Source organism: Bubalus kerabau, chromosome 3, assembly GCF_029407905.1.
Source record: "Bubalus kerabau isolate K-KA32 ecotype Philippines breed swamp buffalo chromosome 3, PCC_UOA_SB_1v2, whole genome shotgun sequence".
Lineage (NCBI taxonomy): Eukaryota > Metazoa > Chordata > Mammalia > Artiodactyla > Bovidae > Bubalus > Bubalus kerabau.
The window spans coordinates 36,642,410-36,658,068 of record NC_073626.1 but is presented as its reverse complement, the minus strand read 5'-3'; the positions used below and the strand labels follow the sequence as shown (position 1 = coordinate 36,658,068).

Below are 15,659 nucleotides of genomic sequence, written 5' to 3'. Positions count from 1 at the left end.
GTAAGACAGATGGCTTGGGAGCCAGGCTTCTTGGCCTCAAATCCTAGCTCTGATGCTTCTGAGTTATGTGATCTTGGGCATATTACTTAACTTCCTGGAGACTCAGTTTTCTTATCTGCAAAATGGGTCTGATAATCCCTACCTCACACCTTCCCAGGAGAGGATCAAATGAGATTGTCCCTGTAAAGTACCTGACACGTACATAGTAGATGCTCAACAAATAATCTCTGTTGTTAATGTTAATATTTTCTCCTGGATCATTGTTTGACTGCCCGCCCTTCCGTTTGCTCCCCCATTGACACATGTGTTATGTGCTCGGTCATGTCCAACTCTTTGGGACCCCATGGACTGCCCTCCAGGCCCTTCTGTCCATAGAATTTTCCAGGCAATAGTGGAAAATACTGGAGTGGGTTACCATTTGCTACTCCAGGGGATCTTCACGATCCAGGGATTGTACCCATGTTTCCTGCATTGGCAGGTGGATTCTTTACCACTGCCCCCATTGAGTCCCAACAGTTCCAGAGTGAGTCCCTGGAGTGAGTCCAGGCTCTGATCCCCAAAGCCTGGTAGCTTCTCTCAATGACTCCTAGCTTTATCCACAAGCCCAGGTGGACCCCATGACCCACTCACTCATTCCCACAACCTTCCACATGAGCCTGACCTCCCCCCCTTCATTCTCTCCAAAAGTCCCTTAGAGCCGCTGGAGCACTGATGCGCCCCTGTCTTGCAGGCTCTCCAGGTGGCCCGGCAGTTCCTGCTGCAGCAGGCCTCGGGCCTCAGCTCCCCAGGGAACAACGACAGCAAACAGTCGGCCTCTGCTGTGCAGGTGAGGACACCAAGGGAGGGGAGGACCCGCTGGAGAAGCGCTCTGGCCCATCCCCAGTGCCAGAGAGCGGGCAGCTTCCCAGCGGGAGCCGCAGTCACTGCCGGGTGGGTGGGTGGAGAAACGCTGGCCTCCCGTCTGCACCTGACCGCCAGGCCTGCCCCCCAAGCCGAGTCGGCTCAGAGTCTGAGTCTGACTCAGCCCTCCTCGTCTGCCCCTGTCTGCCCACCGCCTCTGGTCTCTCCCCAGCACTTCTGGGTCACTCAGTCCGTCCCTCTCCCCTCCTCTCCCCAGCTCTCACTTGCTGAGGCCACCGCGCCCAGTCCTCCCCCTACCTCGTCTCTCACCCACCCTCTGTCTCCCCACGTTTCCTGTCTCTTGATGTCTCTCTGTCTCTTTTGTTTTCCTTTGCACAATCTGCCCTTTTTTCCCCCTCTCCCTTCCCCCCAGTGTGCCGGCCAGATGGGCCGGCTGGGGGAGGGGAGATGGGGTGGGGGGCGGGGGTAAGCCAGGCCTTCTGTTTACCTTTTGTGTCACAAAGAACTTGGGAGAATTGCAGTCTGAGTCGGGGTGGGTCACAGCTCCGCGGGCAGCCCACCCCCCTCCCCATTGCCTGGCCCAGCCACCAAGCTTCCTCGCTCTCCCCACCCCTCTTTGCAGGGAGAGGGGGGGGCGTTCCGAATTGGGGAAAGGATTAAGTGGGGCTTTGAAAGGAAGTTTATCTAAGGGAGGAAGGGTGAGCCTTGGGGGGTGGGGTGCTGAGGGAAGGAAGTGGGGACAAGAGGGCAGGGCAGGGATGGGGTACTGGGTGCCTGGACAAGGACCCAGGCCTGGGTTTTGTCCTGGGGCTCTGAACGCAGATCTGTGTTTTATGTAAGTGCGGTCAAGAAGTTAAAGGTGCCAGACAGTGGCCCTCTACTAAAAGCCTCCAATCCAATGAGACATCTTTCAGGGGGAGGAGCCTGGCACAGAGGGGTAGTGGCCTGGGTGGGGGAGGGACAGGACAGAATTCGGAGAGCTAATGGGAATGAGGTATAAAGTTCTCATGTCTCCTGTAGTGTCAGGACTGGGTCTGTTTAAACTAGGGAACGCACCCTCCCCACCCCCACCCCTGACATCTGCCTGCAATGCAAGAGACCTGGGTTCAACCCCTGGATCAGGAAGATCCCCTGGAGAAGGGAATGGCTACCCACGCCAGTATTCTTGCCTGGAGAATCCCCTGGACAGAGAAGCCTCATGGGCTCTAATCCATGGGATTGCAAAGAGTTGGACACAACTAAGTGACTAACACTTTCACTCTCCACCCCCACCCCACCCCCATATACTCCTTGGGTCTGAAGTGGCCCTCAGGCTACTGTGCTGAGTCTGTTCTGAGTTTTCTACCCTAGGCCCAGCCTACTGCTTTTAGAATAGCTTGCATGCTCAGTCATGTCCGACTCTTTGCTACCCCATGGACTGTAGCCTGCCAGGCTCCTCTGTCCAAGGGATTTTTCCAGCAAGAATACTGGAGTGGGTTGCCATTTCTTCCTCCAGGGGATCTTCCCAACTTAGAGATCTGAACCCAGGTCTCCTGTGGCTCCTGCATTTGCAAGTGGAGTCTTTACCGCTGTGCCACCTGGGAAGCCCCTGGCCCAGCCAGCACCACCTTCTAAAATCAGGGAGGAGTCAGCTGGGGAACGGTTGGAATGTTCCCCAGTCCAGAGAGGGTCTGTTAACCCAGTTAGAGGAAGGAGCTGGATGGTAGTTGGAAGGACCGAGGTCAGGCATCAAAAAGGATTTTGTGGCTGGGTATGAGGGGTAGGATCTGAAATACTTGAGAAAAGAAGGGACTCTGTGGAATCCTCCTTAGGAAACCACCCCCACCACCAACAATGACAGGTCACTCAACAAACAGTACCTCCTAAACTGACAACATTTGCATGGTGCTTACCATGGGGCAGACACTAGGTGGTTTACAAATATCATCCCATTTTATCTTCACCATCCTAGGAGATAGATGCTGTTATTAGCTCTGTTTTGCAGATGAAGCCACTCAGGCCCAGAGAGGTTAAGAAACATGATCAAAGACACACAGCTAACAAGAGGCCAAGCCAGGATTTGAACCCAAACAACTAGCTCCAGAACACACTCTTTCCTGCCTACATCGTGATGTTGTCACGTGCTTAGCACAGTAGTGAACCACAGTCCCCGGTACAGAGGCCTGGCCTGATGGTTCTCTGGGCTCCGGGACATGGGGGTTCTTAGGGCCATGTCTGAACTTCTCCAGGAACCTGGGGTCCCAGCCAATGACCCTCCTCCTCCAACCCTGGACACCCTCCTTGCCTCCCCTCCCCATGCTCAGTTCAGTTTTCAAGGAAGTGGGGCTTCTGACCCCAAGTGAGGTCCAGGGCATGGAAACAGCTTTTCTGTGATCTCATGGCTGGTGGGAGGACCCGGGAGAGTGCATTATGTCAATCTGGAGTTTGAATGAGGTGAGTCAGGCAGCTCAGTGGCAGCCACTTTCCCAGTAGTCCTCAACTCAAGGCAGGATCGCCTGCCCGCTCACCCCCCAGCTGTGTTCACCGCCCCCCTCTCTCAGAGCCAGTTTCACAAGAGTTTCTAATGCCAGATTAGGTCTCCAGCTCCAGCCTGGAGATTGCCTGGTTTGGGCCTGGGCCCCAGGCAGGGAGAGTCACTCACAGAAGGCAGTACAGGTAGCTAGGAGTTTCTTCAGAAGGGTGGTTGGGGCAGCCCCTTAGCTAAGCCAGCCACTGTCTCATCTTCTCAGCCCCCTTGCCATTCCTTGAAGTTCTTGGTGTCTCACCACGACCTTTCTTGCTGCAGCTCCAGCCAGGACTGAGGACTACTCTCTGGTTATTCTCAAGGGTTATTTGCAACCTTGGCCTAGTCTCCCCACTCACCCATTTAAAAGAGGTTGAGTTTGGGTCCTTGATTCTGGCACCAAATTGTATCCATTTCAGCCTCCAAATGGGCCTCTTCTGTGTCAGGTGCCATCTCTGCTCCTCCCAGCCCAGCATCCCGTATGCATGGTGGTTGGAGGGCCCCGAGCCTAAACAGGGTCGCTGAGGGCGGGGCTGGAGGCAGCTGGCGGCATTTTGCCTAGGGCTCACACTGCCAGGGCTTTTGTAAGCATTTAGCTGCCCTGGCCGCCTTCCAGATGGTGACTCATGGGCCTCGCCGAGCTGACTCGCTGACGGTGCCCATCCTGACACATCCCAGCCTGGAGAGGGGGGTCACTGGGGACACCAGGGGAGCTCCAGTTCAGTTCTCAGAACCCCCAAGGGGTGGGAAGGGAAGAGATGGGTTCAGGCGGTCTAGGAGATCGGCAGGCAGCAGCCACCTCACTGACCTTTCTTGACCCTGCTGGGCCACCTTAGAGACGAGAACACACAAGGTAATCCGTCCAGATTGCTGCAGCCACCTCTCCAGCCAGCTGCTCGGCCAGTTGGCAGGAACAGCAGAGGCTGGGGAGGCCTTCCAAGGTCATCTCTTCCATTCCCCTGCCTCCAAGTAGGAAAGCCCCAAGGAAGGAAATGCCGCATCCTTTCCTGCAGGCCACTTGCAGTGACTCACAGCCCTGGTGCCTGGAAAGACCTCCCGGGTGTCTGGGCTCAGTGTTCCTGGCCGGAGCCCTGGCCATCTGCTCTAGGTCAGTCCCCACAGCCACGAGCATGGGAGGGCCAGAACTCTGGTCTCAAGTGACCCTTACCGTGTAATGCCCCTGGGGCCCAAGTGCTGGGGTGCACTTGTGGAGGAGTGGGGGCACAGAGGGAAAATGGAATATCCAGAGGGTTTTCAAAAGTAATTGTCTTTACGTTTGTGTAGAGTTTCATGACACACAAATAACTTCCACTTACCCTTTTCCCATTGTCCCTCTAGGCCTCGGTTTTCTCATCTATAAAATGATGACCATGATGGTGCCCTCTTCCCAGGGTGGCTGTGAAAATTCAGGGAGTTGATGCACATACAGGGCTTAGCCTGGTACATTAACAGTTGCCAACAACTTCCTCTTGAGTAGTCCTGTGAAGCAGGGAAGGCAGGCCTGCCCGACCCCAGTTAGTGGATGCAGAAAGGGAAGCTTAAGGGATTTCAAAGGACAATCGGTGTCAGGGACAAGAACCTGGGTCACCTGACTCAGAAATCCATGACTCTGAGCTCATCACTACCTTGTTGGGGGCACCCAGCAAAGGATACAGGCTGGCTCTGCAAGGCGGTGTGGGCCTGTGCCGTGGTCTGCCCCCCACCACAGGCCCCTCCATGGGTGGGGACCAGAACAGCCCTGCAGCCTGACTTTTCCCCATCTTCCCCAGTGACAGCTATAAAGAGGGAGGTTGGGCTTTGGAATCTCCAACCTCTTTGACCCCTTCAGCTCTCTGGATGGTTCCATTTCCGCTCACTCTTCCAGCCCTTCTCAAGAGCTGCTCAGGTGAGGCAGGCAGTGCAGGACCTGGGCACAGTGGGAACTATGGACCCCACAGACCTGGGCATGAATTCCAACCCTGCGCTTGGGGCACCCTCATTCACCCCGTGTGACTGTGGCTAAAAAGCAAGGTGTCCCTTCCAGGGATGTTTGCATGGAGATGGCTGGGGTAGAGGAGGGGAGTCCAGGGCTGCGGCTCGGCCACTGCCTATGGGGTAGGGGCAGTGAGACTTGCTGGTGTCCCTCAGTCCCCTGCATGTCCCCCCTCTGCCTGGGGATAACCTCACTGGTGGCTTCAGGCTGAGCCCAGCCCCTGCCAGGGATCCTGAGTGGAACCTCCTCCTCTTCTGCCATACCCATGAGGCTGGGGAAAGGTGAAAGGGCCCAGGAGTCCTCTGGGGACATAACCTGTCTTGTCCTGACCAGGACAAGTCTCTGCAGGACGCTGCTCCTGGACTAGGCCACTGGCTCCTCTCCCTCCCCGCCCCAAAGTTGATCTGCAAGGGAAGGTAACTCAGCTCAGGGAAGCATAAACTTACACCGAGTGCCTGTGGTGTGCCAGCTCTGCTGGGGCTGTTCTGGGGCTGGAGAGTAAGGCAGGAGATCAGAGTCTTGACCACGTAGGCCTTGAAGACTGATGAGGGGTGGCCAATGGGCTGGTCAGGACACCTCTCCTGCTAAAGCAGGGCAACAAGACAGTGTTGCCACTTGGACTACCCTGGCTATGAATGCCCAGCTTGGGGATTTCAGGGGAGGTGGGAACTGGGGGAAAGAATAATGGTTCTGCTTTTCTCTGAACCTTCTGCCTGGAGCTGGATTCTCTGGGCCTCTTAGAGAGGCCTCACCCAGGGCGGGGGACAGAAAGCTGCCCTGTTTTGAGAACCATGCATGTTCCAGCAGGATGGAGGCATCTCTCGCAGTCCGATCCCTGTTTTATGGGAGATTCTGGGGACGGCCAGTGACTTGCCAAGAGGTCACATGGCAAGTTCAGTGCCCAGAAGGAGCAGTGGTCTGCCTCCCTGTGCTCCTGCCTGGTATTTCCACCCCGCTTGGACCTCTGGACTTCCATCCACTCACCCAGGATGGCACTACCGTGCTCCCTGGGCATCAGCTCCAGGCCGTTGCATGTGCCGTCTAGGCAGATGGGCTGGAGTACATGACGTGGATGTGAGCTGGGCCAAAGTCCAGATCCTAGCGCTATGTGGGCATTTTGATACCTTCCTGTGGCTGCAGGCTGCCCTCCTAGCCAGGCCCACCTTGTGGGTCCTGTTATCGGAACACACTGAGTAGCAGTTGGCAGTGGCTACATGCTGCCCCTCCCCATCACTTGGTGTTGGAGGGCGGAAATCCTGCAAAGCATCGATTCTACTGACCAGTGTCACTAGGTTCTAATCTTCCCACACCAAGAACTGCATATAAGAGCTTCCCTGGTGGTGGCTCAGATGGTAAAGAATTCACTTGCAATGCGGGAGACCTGGGTTCAATCCCTGGGTTGGAAAGATCCCCTGGAGGAGGGGCATGGCAACCCACTCCAGTATTCTTGCCTGGAGAATCCCCATGGACAGAGGAGCCTGGCGGGCTACAGTCCAGGAGGTTGCAGAGTTGGACACAACTGAGTGACTAAGCACAGCACATCTGCAGGCTGTGTTCTAAGTATTAGGTCCTTAACCCCCTTGATGACCTAAGAGGCAGGCACTGTCGCTACTTCCGAGACTGTCGCTATTTCAGAAACAAGAAAACCAAGAACAGGGACTTCGCTGGTGGTTCAGTGATTAAGACTCTGCAGTTCCACTGCAGCGGGCACGGGGTTCTATCCTTGGTTGGGGAACTAAGATCCCATAGGTTCTATGGCCAAAAAATGTTTGTTTTCTAAGAAAAAAACCAAGAATGAAGGAGGTAAGTCACTTGTCCGGAGACACGGCTAGCAGATGGCAGAGCCAGAATGTGAACCCAAGGCTGCTCACTCCGCACCCACTCTGCCCTGCTGGGGGCGGGGCCCTGGGTGGGGGCCTCCTTGGGGCAGGGGTGGAGGTGAGCGGTCTGACCCGGCCCATCCCACAGGTGCCCGTGTCAGTGGCCATGATGTCGCCCCAGATGCTCACCCCCCAGCAGATGCAGCAGATCCTGTCGCCCCCCCAGCTGCAGGCCTTGCTCCAGCAGCAGCAAGCGCTTATGATCCAGCAGGTGAGTCTGCCCCCGGGGCTGAGGGAAGGGCAGGGAGGGGAGGGCGGGGTGTTCCAGCCTCCCAACTCCCACCCTATTTACTAGCAACATCACCAAGGGCCACAGCAGTGGCGGAAACCAGAGAGACTGCTCAGGCCAGACTGACCTGCCTTCCTCCGGGACAGCTGGGGAGAGGTCAGAGGTCAGGCCTCTCCCACAGCAGACCCCCCCACACCCTACACGCTCACAGCCTGCTGGCCCCACCTGTATCTCCAAACCCCAAGGGAGGGACAGAGAACATCCCCCACCTTTTCCTGACCTACTAAGGGAGAGGGAGGGCGCAGAGTGTGGGGGAAGCTCCCCTTGCCCCTCTTGGTCCTGGCTCTATTCAGGGAAGAACCTCTCTCCACTCAGACTGCAGACCGGGGAGGGCAGGGCAGCCCTCCCTGCTGAGCCATCTGTCTCTCAGCAGCCCAGTCCTGAGAGGGCTGGTGCTGCCTTGGAGTCAGCAGTCTGGCCAACGCTAACCCCCTCCCGCCCTGCTATCCACCCCCAGCTGCAGGAATATTACAAGAAGCAGCAAGAGCAGCTCCACCTCCAACTCCTCACCCAACAGCAGGCCGGGAAGCAGCAACCCAAAGAGGTGAGGGGGTTGGGCAGGGCGGGACATGCCCTTCAAAGGACGCCTGCCCTTCACCTGCCACTTCAATCCCATCCTGGCTGGAGGCTGGGCATCCCAGAGTGGTCGGGAGAGAATTGCTTTGTGGGAACAGTAGAAAAATCAGGAGAGGCTGGGGAGGGGGTTGCGGGTGGGGGGCGGGGGGTGGAGGCACATTCCTCCATCTCCCCTCAACCCCGTTCAGTCCTCATCTCCTTGCCTCGTGTTGTGGGATGAGGAGAGCAGAAGCACCGAGCCCTGGGTTATCTGAGCACGCACGTGTCGATGTGTGAGTGTCCTCATTCAGGACAGGCTGCCTAGTGGTCCTGCCCTCTTCCCGCCTCCTCATGTCAGTGACCCAGCACCTCAGCCCTCCAGGCCTGGTCCTGAGAATCTTTCAGTCCCTTTAGCTCTATTCCAACTCCTGTCACATCCTGTAGCATCCTGTGCTGCCTCTCCAGGGTACCCCACAGCCCCCATCACTCTCCCTCTCTGTGCCTAAGCTTCCACACCAGGCCCTGTACCACCCCCCACCCCCTGCCCCTGCCCCATGCCCCGCTCCTGCCACCCACATCAGCCATGTTCTGAGTTGCCTCTTCCCAGAAGCTGCCTTGCTGTCACCCAGTCATTCCCTCCCAGCCTCAGCCTCCCCGTCGGAGGTGTTGTGTTTGTTACATTCTCTGCATTGTCTCTAGAGAGGGTTTACTGAGAAGCCACCCCACCTCATCCTCCCACCTCCAGGGCGGGTGGGCCCAGCCATCCCTGCCTCCTAAGCATGCAGGACTTGCTTGGTTTCTGGGGCTTTAGAAAAGACTTACTGACAGACTGACTCGCCAATGTTTGCGTGAAGTACTGAATCGGGGGGCAGGGGCGCTGGTAGGGAGATCAGGGGCAGGGAAGAGAGAGCCAGCAAGAGCAGAACGAGCAAGTGCGGGCGGGCGCCGGGCACCTGGGCAGCAGCGATGTCTGTTCCCCTGTCTGGTGACCTGTCGATGCCGATCTGTTAAAGGCCCCTCAGACTCCTGGATTCTCTGTATCTAAGAAGCAAGAGAGGAGAGGAGCTGGAGGGGAGAAGGCCCCCTCCTCAGAGCAGAAGGGGGGCACCCCGGGCATGTGGGAAGGGTGCCCGCCAAGCAGGAGTGGCCCCCCGAGTCTGACAGGCTCATCCATCATTGTGATGAGAGCCCCCTGCCCCCCTAAGGCGAGCACAGCTGTGGTGCGGGAGCTGAAGCCGCGGAAGGAGGGAGGCGGGAGCAGGGAGGGCATCGTGCTGCGTTTCTGGGTCTGGCTGTGTGTGTGTGTTTGCGCGCCTGCGTGCGTGCGTGCAGGCGTGTTTACCGCGAGGCGGCATGCAGCCCTATGGAAGCTGGGCCGGGAGCAGGGAGGCTGCAGCAGCGGACGCCACCACGACAGCTCCGGGGGCCGACAGGCCCTGGGAGGGGGTGGCTGCGGGATGGGGGCCAGATGGCACGCCCGAGGCTGAGGGGACCCCTCTCTGCCCGCCCCCGCGGGCCCCCCACCAGGCCCTGGGGAACAAGCAGCTGGCCTTCCAGCAGCAGCTCCTGCAGATGCAACAGTTGCAGCAGCAGCACCTGCTCAACCTGCAGAGACAGGGGCTGGTCAGCCTGCAGCCCAGCCAAGCCTCGGGGCCCCTGCAGACCCTCCCGCAAGGTGAGTGCCCAGCCCCCACCCAGCCCCAGCCCCACCGCCCTCGCTTGCCCCCAAGGGCTCCCAGGAGCCAGCTGCAGGAAGGGGCCGCCTGTGTTCCTGGGGCCCCACCAGCCTCCCCTCTCTGCCCTGCAGCAGCTGTGTGCCCCACGGACCTGCCTCAGCTGTGGAAGGGCGAGGGTGCCCCCGGGCAGCCCGCCGAGGACAGCGTCAAGCAGGAGGGGCTGGACCTCACCGGCACGGCCACCACCGCTACCTCGTTCGCCGCCCCCCCCAAAGTCTCACCCCCCCTCTCCCACCACACCCTGCCCAACGGACAGCCCACTGTGCTCACACCTCGGAGAGACAGGTATGGTTCTCGGGCTGGGAGGAGGCACTGCACACCTGCCTGGGGGCTGGCCTTGACCCCGAGGGCTGCCATAGTGGGGGCTGGGGGTTTACTTCTCCCGGGGCACACAAAACTGTGCTCAGCCTCTGGGGAACCTGTATTAGGGACTGAAACCTCATCCATAGGGAAGCTGGGGCTGTGCAGGACCCAGGCTGCTGGGGTGTTCAGGGTCCCTGACCCCCATCACCCTCCTGTTCTTGCAGTTCCTCCCACGAGGAGACGCCTGGCTCCCACCCCCTGTACGGACACGGAGAGTGCAAGTGGCCAGGCTGTGAGACCCTGTGTGAAGACCTGGGCCAGTTTATCAAGTAGGTGTCACCACCCCTCTCCTTTGTCCCCCTAGCCCGCCACCCAACTTGCCCAAGTGTCCTGTGTCCTCACCCCGGGGTGGGGGGGCCCTCATTCCTTCTCTGCACCATCAACTCCCTCATCGCTCCTACCCGCCACCCTGCCCCCCGCCCCGCCACAATCTGTGTTCCTGGTCCAGCAGCCTCCCCGCCCTGTCCCCTGTCCCCAGTCCCCAGTTGCCAGGCAGCTGAAGCCCAGTAGGGTGGGGGTGTGAGGAGGAAGAGAGACCTTCTCCTACCGCCCTCCCCAGCTTCCCCCAGGCCCAGCCCCAAGAGTGAGGGCCTAGAGACGGCCTCCGGGCCTGGCGGACAGGCGGCTGGCAGCAGGCGGCCAGCTGCCACAGCCGTGCCAGGCTCTGTCACTGACTGATTAACTCCGCTGTCTCCCAGACCCTTGCAGCATCAGGGTCAAACAAATTGTTTTCACGCTTCGTCAGAGGTTTACTTAATTAGTTCATTTGCAATTAGATCTCTCTGTAGCTGGGATTTTAGCAAAGACATCAAAGGAGGCTGACGAGAAGGCGGCTTCCTCCGTGGCCCTGTTTTTTTTTTTTTTTGTCTGGCTCCCTTCTTTGTATGTCATGGTCTGTCTGCTCTCCAGGCTGTGGGCGGGATTAGAGGAGGGGAGGGGAGGGTGGTGACGGCAGGGCGACCAGGGCCAACTTTCTCTTGTCCGCCCCCTCCTCCCCACCGGAAGACACCTCAACACAGAACACGCCCTGGACGACCGGAGCACGGCCCAGTGCCGTGTGCAGATGCAGGTGGTGCAGCAGCTGGAGATCCAGGTGTGGCCCCAGGCTGTGGGGGCAGGGCGCGGGGGGCTCCTGGAAGGGTCATCTTAGGCTCTCAAGGTCTGTGAACACAGCTGGATTCTGAGGGGGGAGCCAGGGTTGGGGGCCACTCTGCTGGGAGGTCCCAAAGAGACGCATACTAATAAAAACAACAAAAATAAACAGGAATGGCTAACATATTGAACACCTGTTTGTGCTATGCTAAACACCTAGGTGACTCAAGGGATCCTCTGAATGACCTTATATGGTGGGTACTATTATTATGCCCACTTTGTGTGTGCGCAGTCGTGACCGACTCTCTGCAACCCCATGGACTGTAGGCCACCAGAGTCCTGGCCCATGGAATTTTCCAGGCAAGAATACTGGAGTGGGTAGCCATTTCCTACTCCAGGGCATCTTCCCAACTCAGGGATCGAACCTGTGTTCCTTCGCGTTTGCTGCGTTGGCAGGCAGATTCTTTACCAGTGCGCCACCTGGGAAGATGCTGTGCCCACTTTACAGACATAAAGAGAGGCACACAGAGGTGCAGCCTCTGGTCACTCAGCCAGTGGGTAGCAGAGCTGGGATTAGAACCAGAGCAGTCTGGCTCCAGAGTCCACGCTCTACAGCCTGGAATACTTCGGAGGCTACTCGGGACAGTCCCTGAGGCAGCCAACCAGTGTTTACCCACTGCCTTCCAGTACCCAGCAGAGCACCTTGGCATGAGAGGGTGGTTGTGAAAGATCCGTTGAATTTATGAATAGGGGTGAATGAATCATCTGTCCATTCCTGTATCCCCATTCAGTGTGTGAGGGCACTCTCACACACAAGTGCCGCTGAACTTCAGCCACGGCCTCTGCCCTTGACGGGGAGAAAAGGCGTGTGCTGTTGGGGAGAAGTGGGCACTGACGGGCAGCGGCTGTGCTGGGCTCCAGGCCGGGGACACAGTCAGGATAAGTGGGGAGGGTTTCACGGAGCAGGAGACAGAGGGAGACACCAGGGGGCAGGGATGAGAGGTGCTGGGGATGGGGTTTGGGATGTGGAAGGGGGAAGAGGGCCCGGCTGCCCCTAGCACAGGCCCCCGCTCACCGCCCGCCTCTCCACAGCTCGCCAAGGAGAGCGAGCGGCTGCAGGCCATGATGACCCATCTGCACATGCGGCCCTCGGAACCCAAGCCCTTCAGCCAGCCAGTGAGTGACTCTCCCCTCCCTGCGGCTCTCAACCGCACGCCCCCCGCCCCTCACTGGGGGCCCCCGGCTCAGTACCCTGCCCCGTTGCTCACAGCTGAACCCAGTCCCCGGCTCCTCCTCATTCTCCAAGGTGACCGTCTCCGCAGCCGACTCGTTCCCAGACGGCCTCGCGCACCCCCCCACCTCGGCCGCCGCCCCCGTCACCCCGCTGAGGCCCCCCGGCCTGGGCTCCGCGTCCCTGCACAGCGGGGGCCCCGCCCGGCGGAGGAGCAGCGACAAGTTCTGCTCTCCCATCTCCTCAGGTAAGGGCCGCCGTGGGGAGGCGCGTCTTCCGCCACAGCCGGAGCCCCCGCTTCCGGTTACCTCCTCATGCCCTGCCTGTCTCCCCCCCAGAGCTGGCCCAGAACCATGAGTTCTACAAGAACGCCGACGTCCGGCCGCCCTTCACCTACGCCTCCCTGATCCGCCAGGTGAGCCAGCCGTGGGGAGGCACAGGGAGTGGGTGGAGGGCGGCACGCTGGCTGCGCACCTCCCTCAGGGTCCCGGCCCCCAGGGGATCCTGGGAGCAGAGAGCATCACGGGAGTCCCGCTCGCACCCGCGTTTTCCTCCTCAGCCAATGGCCTCGCCCATGGGACCTCGGCTGATCCCAGCCTGCTGGTCAGGTGGACCTGTCTCTGAGAGCACACTCGCTGTTTTTTGCTGCTTATACCCACCGTGTCATCCATTCTCTCTTTTCCACATACAGGCTACTCCTGTGAGACTACTTTTTAGTAGACTTAGGGTCACTCAGCTGTCTCCTTTTCTCTGTCTCTCTCATACACACACTCTCTCCATCTCATGCTTGGGGTGCCCTTTGCCAAAACCAGGATAAATTCCAAATGGCCTGCTCTACTTTCAAGAATGCTGCTTTCCTTCCCAGTTGAGGGCAGGGGCTGTTTGAGCCATGTTCTCTCCAGCAGAAATTCACCCGCTCCTCCAACAAGTGCATGGCCCTTGAGACTTGTGTCCCCTTTAGCCTCTGGTTGGGCTGCAACCAGCCTGCCCCTCTCAGGGGACCAGAGAGCGCCCCCAGGCTTGTCCATGCGCTTCCTCCATGGGTCTCTTCTGCCCTCAGATGAGTTAAGGGCCCTAGAGGAGAGCTAGGGAGAGCACACAGGTCTGTGACCCTTGGAGGCCCAGACTGAGGGTCCCTGTACTTCTTCCTTGTCCACAGGCCATCCTGGAAACCCCCGACAGGCAGCTGACCTTGAACGAGATCTATAACTGGTTCACCAGGATGTTCGCCTATTTCCGCAGGAATACGGCCACCTGGAAGGTAAGGCATGCCCCTTCCTCCTCACCAGGGCCCTGGGCAACCTTGGACATCGCCACATCCCTTTGAAACCAAAGCTGGCTAACAGGCCCTTTGGAGAGGCAGTTCTATACAAATGACTCAGCAGGCCCCAGGCTGGGCCCCGGGCCCCTCCCCCCACCTCCACTTCTCTAGAGGGCCCCCCCTTGGCCCCAAAGACCCCAGCCCCGTGAAGTAGGGCCTCCAGGAGTCAGTAGTGCCCGAACCTGGTAGGGAGGCCTGGGTCCCATTCACAGGAGACCTTGAAGGTCCAGATTCCTTGCCAGAGTGCACACTCTGAAGCCTAGAATGGGTATGGGGGGTGGGGGGATGGGTGACTGCAGGCCTGGACGTGTGTGTAGACTGAAATCCTGGACTGTTCTGTGGGGCACAAACACAGACACTCATACTCTCCCCAGCTCCGCCATCAGTGGCAGGGAGATAATTGTCTTCATTCAATTAGTCATTTTAACACCTTCAGCTGTAGAGTTTTCCTGGGGGACCAGAAAAAGGCAAGGGAGGGACCCTAGAAAAATGGGGTGCAGAAATGTGAGCTGGGACACTAAGCTGTTTATTTTTCTAGAGCCAGCATGGGGGGGTGTGCGTGCATCTGTCTGTCTGTCTGACAGGTGAAAGTATTACATTCTGTGCAGCAGGGTGGGAGCGGCTGAGGGGAAAGAAGGAAGTGTCCGCGCCCTGTGGGAAAGGATGGATACCAGGGCCCAGTGTCGCAGGACCTGAATCGGATCCCTGGCTCTTGAGTCCCTCTGCTGGCCAGAGCAGAAGCTACAGTTAAGCAGCCTACCTCCCCTGGCCCACCAGGCTTCCACAAGTGTCACAGGGACCCCCTCCCCACCAGTGATCAGGACAGGTAGGGTCTGTACAGAGCCCAGCCTTCTCTTCCTTGAGAGTGCTAAGTTCAGCAGGAGAGACTGCTTCGTGACCTTCTGTATCTCCATGCCCAATTCCCAACGCTTGCCAAAGATGCAGCGAGGCTGGGACAGCTGCTCTGATTGGCTGTGAGTGATGTCATTTCCTGCCAACCACAGCCCTGCCCTCTCTCTGAGCCAGCAGGGCCTTCTGGGGGCCACCTGGTTCAGTCTCCAACCTGCAAGCCGGTTTGGATACCAGGTTTCATAAAGGACAGAGTCCTATACAAATGTCGGGATCATTACAGTTGTTATTGTAACATTTGCTTTACTATATTAATCCTCTACCTTTAGGGGAATCAGTGTGGAGCCTCACTGCTAAAGACAGCCTCCTCCTTGAGGGCCAAGTGCCTCTTACCCACCTATCCTCCTTTCCTGTCCTCTCTGAACTATATTACCTCTACAGTCCCTCTTGAGGTCAGGAGGAGCTGGTTTAGGTGACTCCTTAAACCCCTCGATGACCATCAGGAAGCCACCCCTCCCATAGCTCAACCCCCTGGGCCTTCATACCAACCACCTTTGACTGGTGGCCCAGCCTTTGTCGTCTCAGCAGTGTGTCTCCCTCCGTGGAGGTCTTCACCCCTACCTCCCCTCGCCTCGTTTAGGTCCAGCAAGAAGCCCACTCAGTGAGTGAGTCCCATTGAGCTGTGCTCTGCTGGTGCTTCTGCCACGTGTAGTGCAGCACCTGTGCCCTCCTGTGGCACAGCAGAAACCATCTCAGCTTGTGGTCTACTCTGACTTTCAGGATTTTTGCTGCCAAGCTGCCACTCATGTCACTTGGGAAATGCACCCTGCGTACACACCCGACTCATCTGTTTCCTTTCCACCGGTTTGCCTGCTCCTTGAGGTCCCTCCTCTTCTCAACTATTTCAGCTTCCTCTCCTCCCTCCTCCTTTCCTTCCTTGGGCCCCCCAGCCTGGGATGCTGTCCGCCTCAGACCAGGGCAGAAGGGTCGGGAGCCGGTGTGGGCCA

The 15,659-nt window shown here is 58.4% G+C and overlaps 1 protein-coding gene across 6 annotated transcripts in view; it reads left to right on the top strand.

The window, feature by feature from the left end:
* Window positions 1-15,659, top strand: part of FOXP4 (forkhead box P4) — a 53,034-nt gene that overhangs the window by 29,368 nt on the left and 8,007 nt on the right. For 3 of the 6 annotated variants that reach the window (XM_055571440.1, XM_055571436.1, XM_055571435.1), the window contains exons 3-13: window positions 731-826; window positions 7,305-7,427; window positions 7,963-8,049; window positions 9,588-9,735; window positions 9,868-10,081; window positions 10,324-10,428; window positions 11,165-11,252; window positions 12,344-12,427; window positions 12,522-12,729; window positions 12,821-12,897; window positions 13,642-13,743. In XM_055571440.1, coding sequence (XP_055427415.1) covers window positions 731-826; window positions 7,305-7,427; window positions 7,963-8,049; window positions 9,588-9,735; window positions 9,868-10,081; window positions 10,324-10,428; window positions 11,165-11,252; window positions 12,344-12,427; window positions 12,522-12,729; window positions 12,821-12,897; window positions 13,642-13,743 — 1,332 coding nt within the window. The remainder of the gene's footprint in view (window positions 1-730; window positions 827-7,304; window positions 7,428-7,962; window positions 8,050-9,587; window positions 9,736-9,867; window positions 10,082-10,323; window positions 10,429-11,164; window positions 11,253-12,343; window positions 12,428-12,521; window positions 12,730-12,820; window positions 12,898-13,641; window positions 13,744-15,659) is intronic. The other 3 variants (XM_055571439.1, XM_055571437.1, XM_055571438.1) reach the window with 3 other exon arrangements.